The sequence below is a fragment of the Neopelma chrysocephalum genome, unplaced genomic scaffold (assembly GCF_003984885.1).
Source record: "Neopelma chrysocephalum unplaced genomic scaffold, ASM398488v2 Primary Assembly neopelma1_97517, whole genome shotgun sequence".
NCBI classification, from domain to species: Eukaryota; Metazoa; Chordata; class Aves; order Passeriformes; family Pipridae; genus Neopelma; species Neopelma chrysocephalum.
The window spans coordinates 1,952,209-1,973,719 of NW_020926159.1; the positions used below are offsets into that span (position 1 = coordinate 1,952,209).

Genomic DNA, 21,511 nt, shown 5'->3' on the forward strand with positions numbered 1-21,511 from the left:
TTCTGGGGACTTGCAGTTCCATTGATGCCTGGGGTCTTCCAGATGTGCACAGAGCTCTCTTTTCCTGCTCTTTTTTTTTTTGGGGGGGGCAGGGGCGGCAACACCCAAACCCACACATCTCTAGATCATTTCAGTTTGACCAGATGTGGGGATCTTTCTTCTTATTTCTTTTTTCCCTTCTCCTTTTTTTTTCCCCTCTTCTTTCTCCCCCCCATTTTTTTTACCATGCCTACCCTAAAGTGCACTGCTATCCTCCTGAATTTTGTCTTTCTGTGACAGTCCTAGTTCATTATAAAAATAATATACATAATTAAATATAAAATCTTCTCTGGCAGAGCTATGCATGACCAAACAGAGCGTGATGAAAACAGGGCTGGGGGGTTTGGGGCATAGGTTGGTGCAGGAGTGGTGGTGAACTCTGTAATAAGTGTTCATTGAGTTATCTGAAGATGGTTAAAATAGCTTGTGCATCAGTTTCTTAGTGACTTTTAGTGACTTTCAGTGACTTTTAGTGACTTTCCTTAAGGAAAAGGGCACTATATGAACATAATGTGGGATTTTTCTACAAATATTCAAATTACAATTTACTTTGGGGATGGATTAATTTCCAGCTGAAGTCAGGCCTGGTGCGTGAGACCAGAGATGGGCTGATCATGTCTGCCCTATTTTGAGCCCTCTCAGATTTCATAGAATCACAGAATGATTTGGGTTGGAAGAGACCTTAAAGATCATCACGTTCCAACCCCCTGTCATGAGCAGGGACACCTTCCACTAGACCAGGTTGCTCAATTTGCCAAATCATGATTAGGAATGAGCAGAAGAGAAAAGAGGAAGGGAAGAGGATGCCTTGAAAAGAAAAAAAAAAGAGTGGAAAATATGACAGGCAAGAGGAAAAGCAAACACATAAAAGTTGTGGAGGAAAAGAAGATGGAGTAATCCCAAGAGAATATTGACTGCATGTGTATGTGAAAGTCATTTCTTCAGATATAGCAGAACCAACTTGTACAAGTTGTAATTTAAATAGATTGAGAATATAAAGCTAAAGAATACAAGTTAGATGTTATGTTGTTAATTAAGCTGCTGTTACAGAGTTTTTACAAGCCCACCAAAAATCGTTCCCCATGAAGCAAGAAGTAGACACTCATGTCAGCTCTAACATGGAGCAGCACCTTCTCCTTGAGGAGAAGGCTCCTGCCTATCACTGTGCTTTTAGACTGAGTCATCCTGGGGGAGAGAAATCATACTTCAAAGTACCAAATAATGGGCCAACTAATTATTATTTTGTAAATTGCTAGAGAAGTTTCTCCAAAGTTAAATTCCATCAAGTTTCTCCTCATCTTGCAATCTGACTCCTCTGTCTAAAAATGCAATTTCCCTGAATTCAGTTTGGATTTATCTAATTTGGATACTGCTTTGCCAACGTGCCATGTAGGCACCATAGTCCCAGTTAGATGATGTGAACCCATGTAGTTAGTACTGTGGTGACAGCTACCATTAAAAATCTTTTTTTTTTTTTTTAGCAGTGGTAGTCTGATAGCTCAATCTCAAGTGGCCTCATTTCTGCTTCTAAAATAAATTAACCAGTGCAGGAATTGGTTCTCTGGCCCAAAGACTGATGGGACAATCTGCCCATGTCAGCAAAGCTGGACTCTCGTGGCCTCCAGGCAGATGGCTGTGTTCACACTTCTGAGGGACAACACAGATTATCTCAAGCCACTGGGGATCATCTGGAAGGGTTCAAGCCCAAACCCCTCCAAGGGCCCTTCTTATTGTTAAAAGCATTAAAATAACTCACTCAGTTATTGCTTGTGCCTGTGCCCTGGCACTGCTCACAGGGATGGAGACAGATGTGGTTCTGGGTCACAGTCAGGGGGTCTGGGCCCCCCTTTCAGCTCTGCCAGAGGCTTTTTGTGTGACCTTGGTTGGTGACTTAGGGTAAGCTTCATTCCATTTAATGTTGACTAATGGTGAGGGTGTCTAATTAAACCAGTCACGTGTACTCCCTCTCTGATCAGAGAAGGAAGAGAAAGCAAATTCAGAAGGTGAATCATGCTGTTTTAGGATGGGTGTCAGAGACAAATGAGATGAATTGCCCTCTGGAAGTAGCTATTTCTTTCCATTAGCCAAAGAGGAAGTCTACATTAGAAGAGTTTAGACTAGATGCCTGATTTATGAATGGCTGAAGTTAAGCAAAATTAGTCCTGTCCTTAATCTTTATGCATGCCTGTTTCTCTGTGTGTTAAATAATAGAAATAACACCTTCTGCACCTCACATTGGAAGGCGCCATTGGTCAAGGAGCATCCTAAAACTCCTCTGGAAAGAAATTAAACCTAGGAGCAAAAATACAACCACTACAGAAATAAAGTCTTTGCTCTTGAACTATCTCAGTGACAACATGAGCAGTGCCACTGGTGGCATCCTGGTGCTTTTGGCATTTCCCCACTTTACATTTTGACAACAAAACATCCCTAAATGAGTGTTCCAAAAAATTGCCAGGGGCAATTGGCCTGTTTTGGAGGAGAGCAGTAGCAGCACTGAAGGCTGACCATCACAGGGTGTGAAGGACCCATCTTGGCCAGCAGCTTTGAAGATTTTACTTGGATACTGCTCTTCTCGATTGACAGGGACTATTGACTCTTTGGAAAACATCCCAGAGGAATGAAAGCTAATGACTGACTGTGATAGAGTTAAAGAAAAAACATAAAGACAGAAGAAAAGCTTGCAAAGGTCCGCAACATATGAATCAGGCATGGAATAATTGTCCCACTTGATAACTTGTATGTACTCATGAGGCTTGCTTTTGGAAGGGGAAGTTTGCCTCTTAACTATCTTGTGTAGTTAAAGCAGAAAAAAACCCAAAACAACAAAAAAGACCTTGTGTGAGTGTCCTGATAAGTGCTTATTTTGATCCAAATTGCAACCTGTTACACATGTATATGGGCACCGTTGTGTTCAATAAGGCTTTCACCAGCACAACCATGTCCAAAACACAAACCCCCAATGATGTTTCTGTGTTATCAGGGTTAGCTGAGATACCTGTAAATCCATTAAATCTAATAACAGGTCCTTAGAGGCCATTTCGGGGGTTTTTTGGGGGGGTGTGTTAAATTACTACATCTTGTTATTAACGCTTTTATTTTATGATTTGCTGTTTCCAGGGCACAGACAGAAGCTTGATGACTCTAAACCTAGTTTGTTCTCTGAACGCCTCAGTGATTTAGGGCGCATTCCTCATCCCAGTATGAGAGTAGGGGTCCCGACCCAGAGCCCACGGCCCTCTCTGAACTCTGCACCAAGTCCTTTTAATCCACAAGGACAGAGTCAGATTACAGGTAAGAGACAGAACCATAGGTTTGACTTGCACAGGCAATGGTAGTAATTGCTTATGGGTATTTGTGTCTCAGCTGCAGTTGAAGAGGCTGTTACAGAGTGAGAGATGTTTTCCAAGTAAAGCTAGGTGGGAAGTGGATTTTTCTGTAGCGCTTGAAGCTGAAAATGTCTTTCTTTTTCTTTTAATATCTTTTTGCCATAAATCTAACATAGTCAATCCAGGTAAATTGGGTAGGAATCTGGAGAAATTCTAATTGCCATGTTACTCTGCCTTCTCCGTGTTGCAATAGCACTTATTAGCGTATAATAGAATGAACATTTTTATCCAGCCTTGTTATTTTGCACTCGGAGCAGCCAGCACTTAATGGTCTTTCTATCGGAATAATAATACAATCTTCTCACATGGCAGTTTCCTTCCAGCACCAGTGCTGACCACAGTTACAATAAATGAACTGGGTTATGGAGAAGTCTCCAAAGGTTGCTTGTGGGGGTTGTATGCAACATTTATGATTGCATGCTGAGAGACAGATTTCGTTGTGCTGAGAGAAATCATAAAGCACCCACCACGTGTCACAAATTAGAAGACTGAAATAAGTTGTTTAACTGCAGCTAAGCCAGAAGTTTGCAGCAAAACTGTGAAGCCTACAAAATAAACCAATTTTATTTTTTTTCTAAATTCAGTGCTAGTTACATTTTTTAAAATAGTTTCAAAACAAAATAAACAAATTTTGTAATTTTTTTCTAAATTCAGAGATAGTTACATTTTTAAAAATAGTTTCAAAACAATCTCTACCTAATTTGGGGCATTTCTAGACTCAAAATTTGTGTTGACATATTTGTGTCTATCCAGGATGTGAAGAGGTGTTACCCCTGACCAATTGCTTGAACTGTTGGAGAGCTTCACTTGGATGCAAGTCTGTCAGCAAAACTCTTGGCTCAAATTTCCTAGACCCATTTAATACTCAGTTCTGCTGCTATAGTTGCACCTACACCAGGAGTCCTTTGCCAGCTTTATACACCAGCATTCCTTTCCTGGTAAAGCACTCCTAGTATAGACATAATCTTTGAGTCAACCTAGGAAGATTTCTAGTTTCATGTTTCAAGTGGTTTTGACATGATACCAGCTGAAACTTAGTGGTTTTAACAAAGTGTTGTGGCTTTCTTCTTCTTTCTTTTTCTCCTTTTTTTTTTTTTAAGTTCAACTGGTTTATTAATTTGCAGTAAGAAAGAGAAGTAAGTGAGTTAATTTGAACCCAAAGCACTCAAGGAATTGCAACAAAAAAATTGCTCCCATGAGCTGTGGCAAAGTTGTCCCAGATCTAGAAGTCTAACTTTAACTAGTGTAAAATGTTTATAATATAATAAATATGTTGGTTGTACCCATTACATGGTACCTGATGCCCTCCAGCTTCTCAGAGCAGGTTTTTTTGGCCAGGCTTAGTGTTTTGTTCATAGGACATGTGAAGTCAGGGCTCTTGTGCGTATCATGTTCTGAGTAAGAACTGCCAGAATAGAGGCCAATAGTTTTTCTAACCGACCGTCTTCTGTCTGGCAGTGTTTGTTGGACATAGCTCCCAAGAAAGCAGGGGGGGAAATCCAGGCTATAAGCAGCTTTTTTCCTTCTTCCTTGAGCCTCCATAGTTTACCTATTGTGCAACACTATATCTAGGAACGAAAGAGGGTGAAATTCTTCCTGACCCCATCTGGTGATCAGCTTATGCCCCGAAGCACAAGAACTGAGATCCCCTTGTAATTTTCTTCCTAACTAAGTGTAACCTCATATGCTGCTCTCCTTCACATAAATGCCTCCTGTAGAAAAAGTTCTGCTGGCTTTGATTAATAGACTACTTCTCTGCCTCGTTATGAAGCAGCAGCAGCATTTACAGATCCGGGAGGTGAAAACTTCAGATGAGCTTTAAATAAGCCTGACTGGAAACAAAGCTGTGTGGCTTTCGCTGCCTTCTCTGCAAATTTAAGTCAGCACTTCAAAGCACCAGCTGAGACTTCATCGAGAGAGGGAAAATGCAATGCTGGTATAGGGCAGAGGGAAGCGAGCTGAGCCAAGGGAGGCAGGCTGGCTTTCCCATCCTCTGTGGATTATGTGTTTTTATTGTTGGATAAACTCAGGGTCATGGGATACATTAGCATCCCAAATTGCTCTCATTTCCCCCAAAATGGTGAGGACTCAGTTTGTAGTGAATAAGTGGTCTGATACAGTATTTGCTGTGATATTCCCCACCCTTATGTTATTCTCCTCCTCAGTTTAGTAAAGTCAAACACCCAGCCCTCAAAGGCTCCTCGTTAGCTCTCTGGTAGCCCTCCCATTTAGTAAGGCCATTAGTGTGAGCATGTTACAGGGGTGCGAGCTCTGTGAATTGTACTGACTTCCCACAAAGCTTTTTGGTGCTCTTCAGGACCTTGATTGCAATCTGTAAAGCTCTACGTGCTTTGATGTTTCACCAAAGCGCTGGGGTGCGTTTTGCAGACGGTCCCTCCGAGTTCTTCTGGGATGAAGGGATGATCTTTGCTGCACAAACCATGCCAATGAGAGACAAAGGTGATGCCGTGGACGAGGCACTGCTTTGATCGAGTGTTGCGTGGGAAATTGTTGAACATCTGCCTGTTCGGTGTGGTGGTAGGGAGCGAGGTGTTTGGGTGTCCAACACCAGTTTCCTTGTTGTGGTGGGATATGCAGTTGGAATACCACTGGCTTCTTAACGTGGACACTGCCTTGGGGTATCTATTAAAAGGAGACTAGATCCGTCTCTGAAAAACAGGGATTTTTTATTACCTTTATTGGAACTAACCAAGCATTCCTTTAGAAATAGCTTTATTTCATAATCTTTTTACCTAGCAATTTAGGGAAAATAATTAATTCCTAATAACTTGAACAGTAAATACTGGTTTCCTATGACAAAATCCATATTATTGCTAGTAAGCACATAAACTGGTTTTGTTTTGTTCCACTTGAGGTCTTGCATAGCTGTTGCATGATTAAACAGAAATAATATTTAAAGCCTGACTGGCCCACACCTGAGCCTGAAAGAACTCAGCACTTTGGGGGTCACTCTTATATTTCTTTTGTCTGTCTAGGTTGTATTTATTTTCCTGGAGTATCAGAGTACAGATTGTACAAATCACAGCACAGTCCTTAACCTACCACAGGACCGGACTGTGGCAGGACAAGGCACAGAGTTGCCCTTATTCAACATGGCATTTTAACTAGGATTCAGCAAAAGCTACATCGAAGGGTGATTAAAAAACAAATGGTCCAATAAGCAGATGCCTTTGCTGAGGCAGTGCAGATCCAATTTGAGCCCTGCTTGCTGCCCGTAAATCAGGAATCCTGTCTGTTCACATTTGGATACCGGTATATTTGCTTTTTTATTTTTTTCCCTCTCCCTAACGGCGCTCACACAACTTGCTCATGTATCCAGTTACATTCTCATTCAGACACTGAGCTGTTGCATCAGTATTCCAGTACAAAATGAGGAAAACTTGTTTCTCTAAAACGCTGGTGAGGATTAGCTTCCGTAGGCCAGGAAAAGCCACGGCGCAAGGCAGGAATGTGTTCGGTGTGAGGACCCCATCGGCTGGGCTGAGGGACAGCAAAGTGGGAGTTAAGTGAGGTTTCATGCTCCATCACCACTGTGGCACCAGCTGATCTATAGGCAACCTGTGACTTTCACCACTGAAATAACAGCCCTCGAAGGCATGTCCTGTGAAACATTTTTTTTCCCTTTTCCTCTTCCCCCTCCCCATTCACTTCAGGGATGTTATGCTTTCGTTTCTCACAATTTTTAGGGTGGTAGGAATCAGATTTAAAGGCTTTGGAGCTGACTAACCTGGAAGGTAGTGAGGGGACACATGTCCACTAGCAGGCAGGAGCTGGTTTCAGGGATACTGTTAGCTCTGAGTCTACTCAGAGGACCATGAGAAGAAAGCACCTTTGACTCTCAGAGGATGAGGATAGTACCAGCTGGGCCATCCTTAATTCCCCATTCAGGGCTTGGAGGCACTGCCCTTTTGCAGAGTCAGGGAGAAGGTAGAAAGTTATGCTCACTCCAGCACTGTCCTGGGCTCTGGATATGGATCTGTGCAGTGTCTGCCTCAGACAGCAGGGTCTCCCATCAGGTACAGGACAGGTTTGAAACAGAATTGGTGTAGCTGTTATTAGACCAGCACTGTGCAAGTGCCCTGCCAGGGGTTGGCTGTATTTTATCTGGGACCACCAGCTCTCTGAAGCACCCACCACTTTATAGCTGGTGCGCGTCCACCTGAGAGCACATTGGACAAAATACATAGTTGCTTGGAATAGATGATTTAGAAATTGTCCAAGTAATAGGCTTATAGGGTGAACTATACCTTCAACTCACTGTAATGTGGAGTAAAAGCTACGAGACTCAGCAGGTGAGGTGGTAGAGCTGGGATTGCTGGTGCAACCCAAAGGTGGCTGCAGCTTGCTGTATTTTATGCAAAAGGATTGCATCCTTCAGGCAACTGGAGAGTTGCCATTGTGGACCTCCATTTGGTAAAGCTTGTATCTCTCCTATTAAAGTATTCTTTTAACTTTATTTCCCCCTACCCACCCCCTTTTACAATTTAGTGGCCCTACGAGCATGATTCATTCAGTTTATCTTTTTTTTTCCTTTTAGAAATGTGACTTTTGAAGGGGTGGAAGGAGAAATAGGTTTAGAGGTTCTTCAGACCAAAATCTGGTCCCAATTACTCTTCTGTACATTGGGGTGTAACTCCATTGGATTTGACTTCACTGATTGAACTGGGCAATTCACATGAAGCTCTGGGCTTTTAAGGATGCCTAAGAAATAGTCAGAAAAGAGGAGGAGATTGCATTTTGTTGTTGTTGTTTTGCTGGGGGGGTTGGTGTTACAACAATAGTTGGGTTACTCATGCAGAAAGTCATCTTGCTTTTGTTACGATCAGAAGCGAGGATATTTGCTTTAAGTGTTTACCAAAGATAGCTCCAGACAGCTTGTTTTTTACTATTGGCAGTAGCACTGTTACAAACAGCAGCAGCCAGTGCTAGAGCTGATGACTGGGTTTAGATGAGAGTGAGACACGTGTGACGTCTGGGTTTTATAGACAGTACGCCGAGGAGCTGCCAGCCTGTGATCATGCTCTGGTCATGTAACTCAGCTTGGAAAATGAGGAATTGATTTTTTCCTATAGTGAATCGTTGTGCTTCATAATCCAGTGCCAAAGTAGTGGTAGAACTTGTTCTTCAGGGATACGTGCAGGTTTTTTCTTCTCTCCATTGACACTTCATGGAAGGTATCCCTACTCATGGCAGGTGGGCTGGAACTTTAGATGATCTTTAAGGTCCCTTCCAACCCAAAATGTGTGATTCTGAAAGAATTGAAAGAAGAGAAGTCATGGTGCTGGAGAGTCAATGCTATTGGTGGGAGAATGGGTCACTAGAGGTTTTTTTTCATTCTTTCATTTTTAATTTTAGTTTTATATAGTGGATCCAATCTTGGACTGATTTTTAAAGACACTTATTGTCCATTAAACATCAGTTTCCACAGTCCATTTGACACAGTCAGTCACAGACCACAAAGGGTCAAGAAACCTGTATATCTCTCATGACTATAAGTGAGACAGTAAAACCCAGACACAAAATAATATGCAATACTCAATATTTCCCAATTTGTTGAGGTTCATCTGGAAGTGCAAACAGGATGGAGCTGTTTGTGCATTAGTTTAGGCCTCGCCCTGCTGATTTGTTTCAGCTGAACTGTGCCCAGGCTTTCTTAGCATACCCATGATATGCCCTGCTGTGAAGGAATACGCTGAGAGCCGCACTTCCCTTCACACCCACGCAGGCATAACAGAAATGTTTACAAAAGGAGGACTGCTCTCAGTAATCACTCCAAAGTTTTCAAGTGTAAATGCCAGCTCAGAGTGGCTGCTGCACGGGAAGGCAGGGGGGGCCTTCTCCCGAGACGTAATTTTATTTTTATATTAGTGCTTTCCCTTGCTTTGGAGGGATTCCTTTAGTGAAGAATCCACATTCACTCTGCCTCAGAGCTTTAAGGTTTCTCATCTGCTCTGGGCTTTTTGTGATTGGGAAGATGTGCTATGCTTTGGTACTTTGGATGACAGTGCAAAGCCCGTGGCCCACAGGGACCCTGTGGACACATGTGGCCCCACCAGCCACAGCAAATGGGGAAGTTGGTCTGTGGTGTAGGAGGCCAAGGAAAATCTCTCACAAATCCACTATAGCTTCTTCCCCAATGGTATGTGCTAAACAATCATCCCACCCCTTCTGTGCCCAAGGAAGGAGGAGGTGACCCTCCTAAGGGGAGGGCGTTGTTGTGTTTCCGTCAGAAGCATCTGTGTGGATCTGCCCTGGAAGTGCTGTTGTGGCAGCTGGCACATCCCTGTGGTGTTCCCATCACCCTCTTTGCCCAAGGGAGTTTGGTGATGTGTGGGACCAGAAGAAATGGACTGGCTGGGCCTCAGTGGCCAAAGTCACTGCTCCAGCATCATTGTCAGGACCATCTTCTGGTGGAACCAGAGAGTGCCACGTTGGACCCAGCTGCATGTCCATCTTCAGGGGCTAGACGGGGCAGCTTTGGGCTCTGCCTCATGGCATTTTTTGCTGGGGATTGGGCAATGCTGCTGAGCAGTGACGTTTGCCCTGTGGGCTAATGGGTCACCTTTGACTTGGCAAAGGCAATGGTGTTTCACCGCTCTCTTCTCTCATGCCCGTGTGCAAGCCTTGACCACCATCAGTCAGCAGAGGTTGGCTTTAGGGCATTTACTCTAAGGTCTGGTGAAACTTGTATCTTCACTTTCGGGTTTCCTGGCGGGCCAAAGATAACACTTGAGCCAGTCAGCCTCAGGACGAAATTCTCCAGCCTGCCTCGACCATGACCTCAGCTGCGCCTTGATGTGTAGGAATCGTAGTAACCCTCTAGCCTGGGGTACTGTGACCTTCTCCTCAGTCACTGAGCTCTGATACATCATCTGAGGTTCAATTTGGTTGAGTATTTTCCTCTTCATTGTTTCCTATTCCCTGAGAAGACTGATCTATTTAAGGTACATATCATAAGAATGTATGATATGTTTTGGGCTCAACTGACGGTCCATCCAGCCTCATATCCTGCCTCTGACAGCACAGTATGAGATACTGTTTTGAAATACCACATGAGCCTTTGAAAGACAACTTTTTGCCATTCATCATTCTTTTGTCCATGCAGGCATTCACAGTTGCTGGATTAAGGACATTAAGTGTAAAACAAGTCTAGCATGGGTGTTCAAAGTAATGAGGGTGCCAGAAATGCTCAAGAGCTTCTTGTGCCATGAGGATTACACCACCAGGAGTGGCATGAATCTCCAGAAGGCAGTTCCTCTCCTAAGGTTTCCACTGTCTTAAACCAAAATGATGTAAAAACATCTTCTGCTGCAAATTTTTTAACCCAGCCTTTACCTGCTACATTATTTCCTTCCAGCATTGGAGCTGACCTAAACCCAAAACTTTAGGAGACACTGTTTTGGATTCGGAAGCAGAGATTGAAAAACTCTTAAGAGTTCGAAGGATTTTGGATTTGAGATTGTGCTCCTAACACATCATTAATTTTAAGATTGTTTTCCCAGCAAGCCTAAGCTTTCTGTTCCCAGTTGAAGTTCATTTACCATTGACTGCATGGTGGATTATTATAGTGGAATGAGGCAGAGAAATATGTCGATATCAGATGTAACAACGAGCAGTCAGTCAGATTTGAACCTGTGCCAATCTATACAACCCTGGCCTTGAAAATGTTATAACAAAGAAGTTCATTACATTTAATGATCAAGTGTCCTTTGCATTTCTGAGGAGTTTATATTAACCATTTATATTACTCAGCTCTAATATAAATGGCAAACTCCAGGAAAATCCTCTTAAAATTAAATTGGAATGTTGTTTTTTTTATATATATCTATATAGTTATTTTGCTTCGAGGAAGTATCTGCTTTCCAGACATCTCTTTAAACAAATCATGTCTGAACAGAAATAATAAACAAGGAATAGCTGAAACTACAAGGTTTTGCTGTGTGGAAGGACAGGGAAAGGAGTTTAAAAAAAAAGAAAAAAAAGTTGAATTTCCTGAAGAAGTGCCTTTGCTTACGCCATGTGGCTGTCACATTGCTGTCTGCAAAGCAGGGCTTTAGCACAGTGCTCTGATAGAGCTGGTTCTTCAAATGGAACGGGCCTGATGTGCTTCCCTGAAAATACTGGGCAGGATTTGAAGAGATGTGTTACAATTTCTATGAGTTGGTTCAGAGATAGTTTTCCGTTTATTGTGCAGTGCCCAAAACAAACTTTGGGGTTCAAAGTGCTTGGTTTTTATAGATGTAAAGAAATAAAAATCATAATTTATGAGGCATTCAGTGGTATCTTTATCACCAGATATTAACTGAGAGCAAAAGGTTTATAAATCCAAACACCAGTGAGTAAAACTAGGTCTCCATTTCTCTCACTTAGTTATTCCATAAGTGCTTCAGCAAACATTAAACTCTATTTATCCTTAAAATCATTTCCTCCACAGTGGACTGTCACAAGTACATCAAAAGGGATCATTAGCTTCCAATAGTTCTTCCAAACCATTTGGTTTCATAATTTGTAATTGAGGGGACTGTAAGTAATTGGGCCAGTATCCAAATGTGACATTTTTGGATGGATTGCTGATAAGATTAATCACATTTTGCTCCTTGCTTAGTATTTTCAGCACTGAAAACACTACTGTGTGGTGTTTGAACTGTATAACAGCTTGACACACATGTCAAGTGCTGTCTCCCCACCCCTGAAGGAAACAGCCTTAGGTTGTGCCAGGGGAGATTTAGACTGGATGCTATGAAAATTTCCTCACTGAGAGGGTGTTCAGGCATTGGAACAGGCTGCCAGGGAAGTGGTGGAGTCACCATCCCTGGGAGTGTTCAAAAAACTTGTAGATGTGGTGCTTAGAGACAAGTCACGGACCTGTCAGTGCAGGGTTAATGGTTGGACCTGATGATCTTAGAGGTCTTTTCCAAACTGAATGATTCTACGATTGTATGATGTCTACTTCCTAAGCTCAGACCTGGGGCTCATCCTTGCTCTCTGCTTCTGGCTGAAACCTTGAGGAGTGGCCACTCTCGCTGTACCACTGTTGGAAAAGAGACACAGCACAGCTACTGGATCTTTTAAAACTCTGCTCTCTGCTCTGTTCATTTCCCCAAGAAGTTGTTCTGGGGAGGGAAAGGCACAGACCAAGGCTTGAAAGGGTTGAGCTGTAGAGGAGCAAGTTGTGTTTCATTACATTCTCATTCCTTGTAGCACTGATGTATGTATGTTCAGTAACCCCACTTCTTTCAGTCAGGCTGTTGATACCCTAAAATTTTTCTTCCTTTTAAAAAAAATTTTCTTTTTTTTCTTTTTCTCTTTTTTTTTTTTGTTTGTTTGTTTGTTTTCCCTAGACCCCAGGCAGGCGCAGTCATCCCCGCCATGGTCCTATGACCAGTCTTACCCATCCTACTTGAGCCAGATGACTTCACCGTCCATTCACTCCACAACTCCCCTGTCCTCCACTCGAGGCACAGGACTTCCAGCCATTACCGATGTGCCCAGACGCCTCTCAGGTAAAGACTGTGTTTTGCCTAAAACAATTACACAGAGAGGAACAGGACTGGCAGCGGCTGCCTCCGTGGCCTCAGACAAACCTTAGCAAGGAGAGCAAAGCTTAGCAGTGATATCAGGGTTTCTGCATGGCAGACAGGGGTCAAAGTCCCTTTTTTTTTGAGGTGGAAATGCTGCTGTGTTGTTCTGAGCATGTGTCACTTGAATGAATCGAAGTCCATTTCAGATCAGGCTATTTTTAAGTTGTAAACCTGATTCTATGAACAATTTTTTATTTTTTTTTTATTTCCCCTACCAGAGGATGATTATTTGCATGTAATTAGGCACTGGCACAGGTTGCCCAGAGAAGCTGTGGATGTCCCATCCCTGGAAGTGTTCAAAACAAGGTTGGATGGGGCTTTGAGCAACGTGGTCTAATGGAAGGTGTCCCTGCCCATGACAGGGGGGCTGGAACTAGATGATCTTTAAGGTCCCTTCCAACCCAAACCATTCTGTGATTCTATGTTTTAAATTAATTGTGATATTCTCTATTTCTTTGTGCTTTACTTTTGTGGGGTGTGTGATGTTAGGCATCCTGACAGATAGGTGCCCTTATTTCCTCAATAGTTAAGGCTGAGGCTCATTCTCCTGCGTTTCAATGCAGTAGCTCAAGAAAGCCTGTTCCCTTAGTTAATGTGTATTTAAGATGCCTATCAGAAACAAGCTGAGTTACTTTAAGGTAAAGATTGGACAAATTGTCCTTTGGAATGATGCAGGAGAGAGGAAATATGTTTAAGAACATAGAAAAGACAGCAGTGAGGAACTGAGACCTTTTTTCTTTATTCAAACAAATGCACGTTTACATACTGCGCAATTCATCTCTAATGGTCTCAGTGATAAAACCATCTGTGTAAAGTAATCTGATTGCCCCAAAGTAAGAGAGAGCCTGTCATGGCATACAGTCACCTTGTACATCTTGCCAAAAATAGGGAACCTTAGGGGAGGGAGGCTCAGTATTAAAAATCCAACCTTGCAAGTGTGGAAATATTAGCAGTGTATGCCAAAAAAGCATGTGTAATGTAAAGAAAGCCTTTATGATTCATTAATGAAAACCAAAGTATCAGTCTTATTACATCTATTTTTTGCATGTTTGCAAGATATTATTATAATCTTGGATGCTGCTGCCATACACCTGTTTGACTCCGAGCCAGGTGAATTTCTTGCTGTCGTGTTTTCCCCTTCCACCGAGCTCATAGCACTGGAAATGTTGATCACTCCACTGAGCTGCATCCCTGACAAGCTGAACTGCAGCCAGCAGGCGTGTAGGATTTGATTAGCGTAGACTCCTTGATTTCTTTCATCTTGGAGGAGGGAAGCTTTGTTTCTCAAACAAACAGCTGCAAAACCCTCTGCAGCCATAGTGCACTCTGCCTTGCAGAGATGCCAAAGATCTCCATGTGGGCTGAGGGTGGTGGAGCAGGTTCCTGTGGGCTCTCCGTGCAACGCGCTGACTTGGGTCAAAAAACCCGATCAGCTTGATGCTGAGGAAATGCTTTGTTTAGCCCGAAACAGGTTCCCTTTGAGTCAGAGCCTCCTGATGGTCTGTGTTGTCGAATGGGTTATTTTTGCAATTGTGCCCGCAGCAATACCTGCAGGAGAGGCTCGGCTGGGACCTGGCAGCTGTACGCCGCATGCTTGCCCTGCAGCCCTTGCTTGTCTGTGTGTATTCAGACGTGAGTGCCTGGCATGTGGGCACAGGCAGAATGACTAAAAGACCTGGCTGTGTAAGTTGTGTGGCCGCAGACTGAACTTTCCTGCCGTACTCTGCAGTCGGTTCCCTTCGCGCTTCTTGTCCTTCACCTTTCTGGGGCTCGACTGGTGCCTCTGCAATGCCCTTACCTTTTCCCGGCGTGGGGATCCTGCACCCAGTTAGATTCCAGGCTGAAAAATGGGACTTTGATCTTCCACAAGTGCCAGAGGTTGTCTACAGTGTTTGCTGATGGAAATAGAATTTCAGAATGGAAATTCTCTCTTCAGAACTAGAGAGCGCCATTCTGGGCTGAGGGACCAGCTTGGATGCTTGGGATGCAAGGAGGCACATTGCAGCCCCAGCTGCAAACCCTGCGGTTCCTCTCAAGGGTTTCTACCTGGCAGTGTCACAGGGATGGAGGGCAGAATCTGGCCCCTCCTATGTCTAAATAGAGAGAGAAATGCAAGTTTTAAGCTGCCAGTTCATCCCTCACACTCGGAGAAATGTGCAAATCTCCAGTCAGTTACTTGACGCATCTTTCAGAAGAGAAGAGAGCTTTGAAGGGAGTAGAAAATGACTGCTAAGAAACACTAAAATCCTTAGAAAACTTCAGGCATCTCTGATGCATGAGGGAGAAATTAGAGTTTTACAAGGCCTTGAATGAAAACAACCTTGCTTTCCCATACAGTGGCAGAAATCTGATTATCGAGGCTGTTAAAAGTATACAAGGTCATTTTAATGAATGCCATATTTACTGCCTGTTGCTTAACATCATGCAGGAGGAAAAATGGGTAAAACTTCCCCCTTAGGCCTTGGCTGTCACACCTACAGGCACAGAACTTCCTATCTGCCACAATTTAACATCACCCACCCACAAGCTTCTACAAGCTTCCATGGCTCTGCCTGGACAACTGCTGAAGTTATGTTCACCCACATGTTGAAAATATTCTATCTAGTAAAGCAATAATGTCCTCCAGAAGAGTAGCTCCTGGTTTTATTGTCAGTGGCAACCCTCAAGAGCTACTTTTGATGGTTCTCCCTTGACCAGAAACACACTCATCCCATGACCAAAGCAGTGGTGCTCCTCCCCCATCCTGGGATTAGATACATGAGCTAGCAGTGTGCCCAGGTGGCCAAGAAGGCCAGTGGCCTCCTGGCCTGTGTCAGCAATAGTGTGGCAGCAGGAGCAGGGCAGTGACCGTCCCCCTGTGCTGGGCACTGCTGAGGCCTCATCTTGAATCCTGGGTTCAGTTTTGGTCCCCTCAATTCAAGAAAGACATTGAGATGCTGGAGCGAGTGCAGAGAAGGGCAATGGAGCTGGAGAAGGGTCTGGAGCACAAATCTGATGAGGAGCAGCTGAGGAAGCTGTGGCGGGGCTCAGCCTGGAGAAAAGGAGGCTCTGCGGGAACCTATTGCTCTCTTCAACTCCCTAAAAGGAGATTGTAGCCAGGTGGGAGTCAGTCTGTTCTCTCAGGCAACAAGGATAGGACAAGAGGAAATAATCTCAGGTTGCACCAGGGGAGGTTTAGATTGGGTATTAGGAAAAATTTCTCCACTGAAACATTTGTCAGGCATTGGAACAGGCTGCCCAGGGCACTAGTGCAGTCACAATCCCTGAAAGTGTTGAAAAGGCGTGTAGATGAGGTATTTAGGGACATGGTTTAGTGGTGAACATGGTGGTTGCTGGGTTAACGGCTGGACTCGATGGTCTTTTCCAACCATGATTTCTTGATTCTTGGTGATGAGACCACCTGTGTTTGAATCCCAGACTAGGCTGAGCATCAGAAGAGGTTTGGGGCTATAGAATAGGAGGTGACAGGGAACTGCCATAGCAGTACATGCAGTTCCACGTCCCAAGGGAGAGGGGAAAAGGGCAGCAGGCTGTAACCCTGAGGAGTTATTTGGGCAGGCTGCAGTAATGTGGCTGAACTGGTCCTGTCAGTGTCTAGACTGATTTCTTTGCACAACTGACATGCTTGCATGCATGCTGCAGTCACGTGTAAATGTGTGCCCGTGGCTTTCAAACTGAAAGTGTTCATCTTTTATTTTCCAAATGGGGATCAGTGTCCTGTTTGCACTGTCCTACAACTAATAATTGACGTGTCCCATGTATTAGGGCAGTATTCAACAGCACTAGTTGAAAAGCAAAGCAAAAAAAGATTATGTGGCATCTTTTATGCAACTTTTGAATGAGTGATCTCTCGGTCCGTAAGTCTCATGTTCATATCAAAAATAAAAAAAACCAAGCTCAAGAGGCCATGAAATTGCCTTACCTTATTGCACCAACTCAGTCATAAAAAGAGCAGGATTCCCCATGTTTTATTAAAATGTCTGTCTGCTCAGACTTCCCCAGAAGATGGTGAAAGTTGGTGGCCCAGCAGATTAATATCCTTAATTAAATAATATTGTAGTGGAAACCATGGGAATATATGTGAAAATGGTCATTTTAGAGAGAGTTTGCCTGAGGGATGTAGTCTTATTGCATGATTCATAGTGAATGCACTCAGTCTTTGTGTCCTATGCATAACCAAAGTGCATGTGGGATGGGGAGCATGGGTGTCTATTATGTAATTAATGTATATGATTCATATAAATATACACATCACAGCCATTTTACATAATGCTTTGGGGCTGATCCAGCAAGTCCTCTGAACATGGAAGGTTAAGAGCAGGGAGTACAGGTCGTGTTGTTCCTGCAGTCACAAGCGGGTTGCTCCCAGGCAGGTGAAGGGGGGAGGGTATAGATGTCCTCAGGGAAGACATCCACTTCTAAACACTCACCCTCAGCTCCCTTTTGAGTCAGTGGGGACAAACTGGCATTTGAAGGACTTGACCAGTCTGCAGGTGAGCTGTGCTCATCCCTGGCTGTGCCTGGGAAGAGCCTGTTTGTCTCCATGAGCTCTGAAGCAAGCCTCGGTGAGTAGCTCAGGTACGGGCATGTCTGATCTGATAGTGTGCCTTTGGTGAGGTGATTTAAGAGACAATTTAACTGTCCCATAAACATATGCATATCACAGCCTTGTTACACTCTAGTCCTGGTTTAACCCTACCTCTCCCTGACCTCGACCTGCTCTGCTGCTGCAGGGTTTGAGCTTGATATTAATTTTGTTGAGAATCCTTAGAAGGGGAAGGTGGCGAGACTTCATCTTCCCCTACACTTTTCCTGCACCTCCTCACCCTTCTGCTAAACAGTAGTCTCTTGCTTTTTGATTCACCTTTGAGAGACTCTTGCAGGGTCAAGGTCTTCAGATGCTGGAGGACCTGCCCTGCAAGTGTACCACAAACACATTCAGTGATGGCTGTGGAAGAGCCTGTCCTGTGTTTGACAAATGCCATATGACAAAGGAGAAAATTAAAACTGAATCTAAATAGCAGGACAAATCAGCAAACCTACCATTTCCAGCTCTGGGCTTGCACTCTTTCTAGATATTTGTCAGTTGAGGGTGTGCCACCATGCCCAGAACCAGTCCCACGTGCTGAAGTCCCTGCAGCATTTAGGGTGGACTTTGCTGTCTTTACTGTGTCATTGAGTAGGGACACACTGAGATAGATGAGGGAGACACTGGGCTCAGTCTCTAAACAAGAGAAGACTGCAGACCCTCTGAATTTAAATGGCCTGAAAGTTGTGTAACAAATTACATGGTGGTAGGACTGGACTGTAAAATACCGGTACTGTTAAATTGTCAGCGAGGTTGGTTTTGAGCTGGGTTGGCCAACACTGTTGCAAACAGGTCCCAGCTGTGGTTTGGAAATGAGCAGAGTCCCAAACCTGTTCCTGTGGGCAGCTCAGAGGCAGCCACCCCATTATGGATTCAGGATTTAATATTACATCTGTGGCCAGACCATCCTAACTAGATTTAGAGCCAGGGAATGTGCCCCGACCCTGGGCTGTTTGCTAGTTCAAGTATAGCCAAGCTTTCCCATTAATTCGTCTCACTCTGTAGATGTCACCACAACGGTTTGGGCCATCCTGGACCCTCATCAAAAACTCAATTTAAGAAACATTCCTGTTCTGACATCTCACTGAGTGCTGGCAAGTATAAATGCAATGCCAGTCATGCCCTAATCAGTGACGCTACTGTTCCTTTAGACAATTTAATTTTCATTCTTGTAAGTCTAAAAATCTTAAAATAAAAACCCACATATAATGGAAGCAGCTCCAGCTGACCCTCTGGTTTAGTGTTTTTATGTTAATGAGAAAGTGAGTGACAGTGGTAGGCTGTTTTTTTCTTGTGGTCCTGTACTGGTTGTCATCTTGGGTTTCTAACTCTGAATGTGAATTACCTTGGATTTTGCTAATGTCATGTGCTCGCATGATCTTTTTAACAAGGATTTTCCGTTTTGGGGGGAATTTGGTCTTTGAAATGTACTAACTGTGAAAGAAATGTTTATCTTCTGCTGAGGAGCTCAGAAAACTTTACAGTGAAAAAGTAGAAACTCTGGCCATGGAAGTAGCTATTCGTGCATCCCTTTATTCCTGTTAACTTGATTAAATGTTGTGGGCAATAAGCACATTTCAGGAAAGGACTCTTAATAAGAGAAGGCACTGGTACTGCCTCCAAAATACAATTCTTTTCTTCTTTATGTGCTCTGGGAAGCAGAAAAACAGTTAATACCGTGGCTATTGCCAGCACGGCCTTAGTGTTAGCAGCCCCTGAAATGAATGAGCAGTTCACGCTTCAGCAATATTGTCTCAGGCTCTTGGCAAACCCAGGAAGCCAACTTGGTTTCTGGTGCTCTTGCTATGCTGTGATGTTTTTCTTGGTGACTATAACAGTTTTCACTCTGTCTTCTTTTTTTTTTTTTTTTTTAATTAAACGGAAGCCGAAAGACTCAAGGTTGTCTCTGTCTCCATTTCTCCTCACTAACGTTCCGTGCTTTCCCGGCGAGGTGACACTGAGTCAAGGCAAAGTAAAGAACTTGGGGGAGCTCAGGTCTTCAGAAAGAACCCGCTTATTTTGCTGCCTTCCCTAAACTTGTAACTTGCCTTCCCTTTTTTTTTTTCATTATTTTTCAGTGGTTCTATTTATTTTGTTTGCCACAGGTTTTCCATTTTTAGTCTCCTGCCCACTTGGTGCCACCTGGGAATCTCAGCACCTTGGCACTCATCTGTGGGCTTTCAGTAGCAGCCTCTCCACTGGGTTGAGTCTTTCATTGGAGCAATTGTCCAGAAGATGCATTGCATGATCATTACCTCAAATTTTTCTAGCGTGGGTGGCCTCAAATTAGGCACCTATGCCCATATTTAGGTGGTAAAACAAGTGGGCTGATTTTCAGATGTTTGAATGTTATAATGCCTGTCTTTAAGCCCTTCTCATTTACTTAAAACAGCTGTTGGGGGAGGAAACAAACAGGAAAAATGGAGACAGAGGGAAGGAGTTTTATTCCTGAAATAAGGGATTTAAAAAAATACCAAAAAGAAACAAGTGGAATGTTTTGAAATGGAATAAATTTGTTGCTGATACAGGCAGGAAATAGCACACTCAAATATATGTGGATGTATAGATATATTTTTATCTGAGCTTTTTTTGCAATGTGTTTTATATTTAGGACACATATCAAGATTTGCATCTGTTTCCAGAACTTGCTGCTAACAGTTAGTAATGATGCCAAAACATACTTTAGTTCCAGCTTGAGACCAAATGATATTCAGGGCTTTTTTTTATTACTAATTTAGGGTCTGATATTAATTAAGGAAATTTTCCATAAGTGCCAGGCTTTTTCTGAAGAACTCATTAAAATTATATTAACTTAAACCGGAATCACAGTCTGAGCATGTTTTGTAATGATTATTCTTACTGACTCTGCTGGGTTTTGTAAACAGAATGCTAATTGTTAATGGGGCAACTGGGCCCTCAATTCCAGACTTTCAAAGGGCCAGATTCTGAGCCATTACCTAAATGTGTGTTCCCAATAAAGTCAATAAGCTCCTAACAGGAAGGCTGTGGGATAGAACTCTTTGTTTCATCCTTGTGCAAAGGCATTTGATGATTTCTCCATTCTCTTTGTGAAATTGCTGTTAATTTTCTACCTACAATGGAGCCAGCAATGATGGCTGATGAAGGACCACATGTGTCCTGACACAGAGAGCAAATCAGTCTCCATACGTGAAGATCTTTGGTACACCATGTTCACTTATTTTATCCCCCTCCCCTGAAGAGGCTACAAGAAAACTGGGGAGGGACTTTTGACAAGAGCATGGAGTGACACAACAAGGGGGGAAAGGCTTTAAACTGAAGGAGAGTCAGTTTAGATTGATTTTGATAAGATTGTCACTGGGAACGGTGAAGTACGGCCAAGGATTGCCCAGAGAGGTGGTGGATGACCCATCCCTGGAAACATTCAAGGCCACGTTGAGCAGGACTTTGAGCAACCTGATCTAGTTGAAGATGCCAGTGCCCATGGCAGGAGGGTTGGACTAAATGACCTATAAAAGGTCCTTTCCAACGCAAAACATTCTGTGATTCTATGATTTTGCCCTTAAGTCTCTGTGGCCTTGGGTCATTGTTGCACTGAATTTAGTTTGATTAATTGCACAGTATGAGTTTATGCATGGTTCTGTAAAATGCAGGAGAATTTGGTCCTTCTCAGACCATGACTGTGTTTGGTAGAAGACAGGTAGAGGAGTATCATATGCCCTTCAGGGATTGGATGGTTTAAAAGGCCTGATTACATTAAAAAAAAAAAATTCAAGACACAAAAACTACTGCTGATGGAAATAAGCTGAATCTGCCTTGATTTTTGGTGAAATTGCCTCAAATTTCTGGCCCCGCAGAATTTGACCATGCTGAATTTGGTCAGCAAGGGAGTGTTGGAGTCCAGCAGAGCTTCA

The 21,511-nt window shown here is 43.3% G+C and overlaps 1 protein-coding gene across 6 annotated transcripts in view; it reads left to right on the top strand.

The window, feature by feature from the left end:
- RUNX2 (runt related transcription factor 2) overlaps positions 1-21,511 on the top strand; it is a 226,550-nt gene that overhangs the window by 116,245 nt on the left and 88,794 nt on the right. For 3 of the 6 annotated variants that reach the window (XM_027672658.1, XM_027672657.1, XM_027672660.1), the window contains 2 exons: positions 3,160-3,333; positions 12,791-12,952. In XM_027672658.1, the coding sequence (XP_027528459.1) occupies positions 3,160-3,333; positions 12,791-12,952 (336 nt within the window). The remainder of the gene's footprint in view (positions 1-3,159; positions 3,334-12,790; positions 12,953-21,511) is intronic. The other 3 variants (XM_027672661.1, XM_027672662.1, XM_027672659.1) reach the window with 2 other exon arrangements.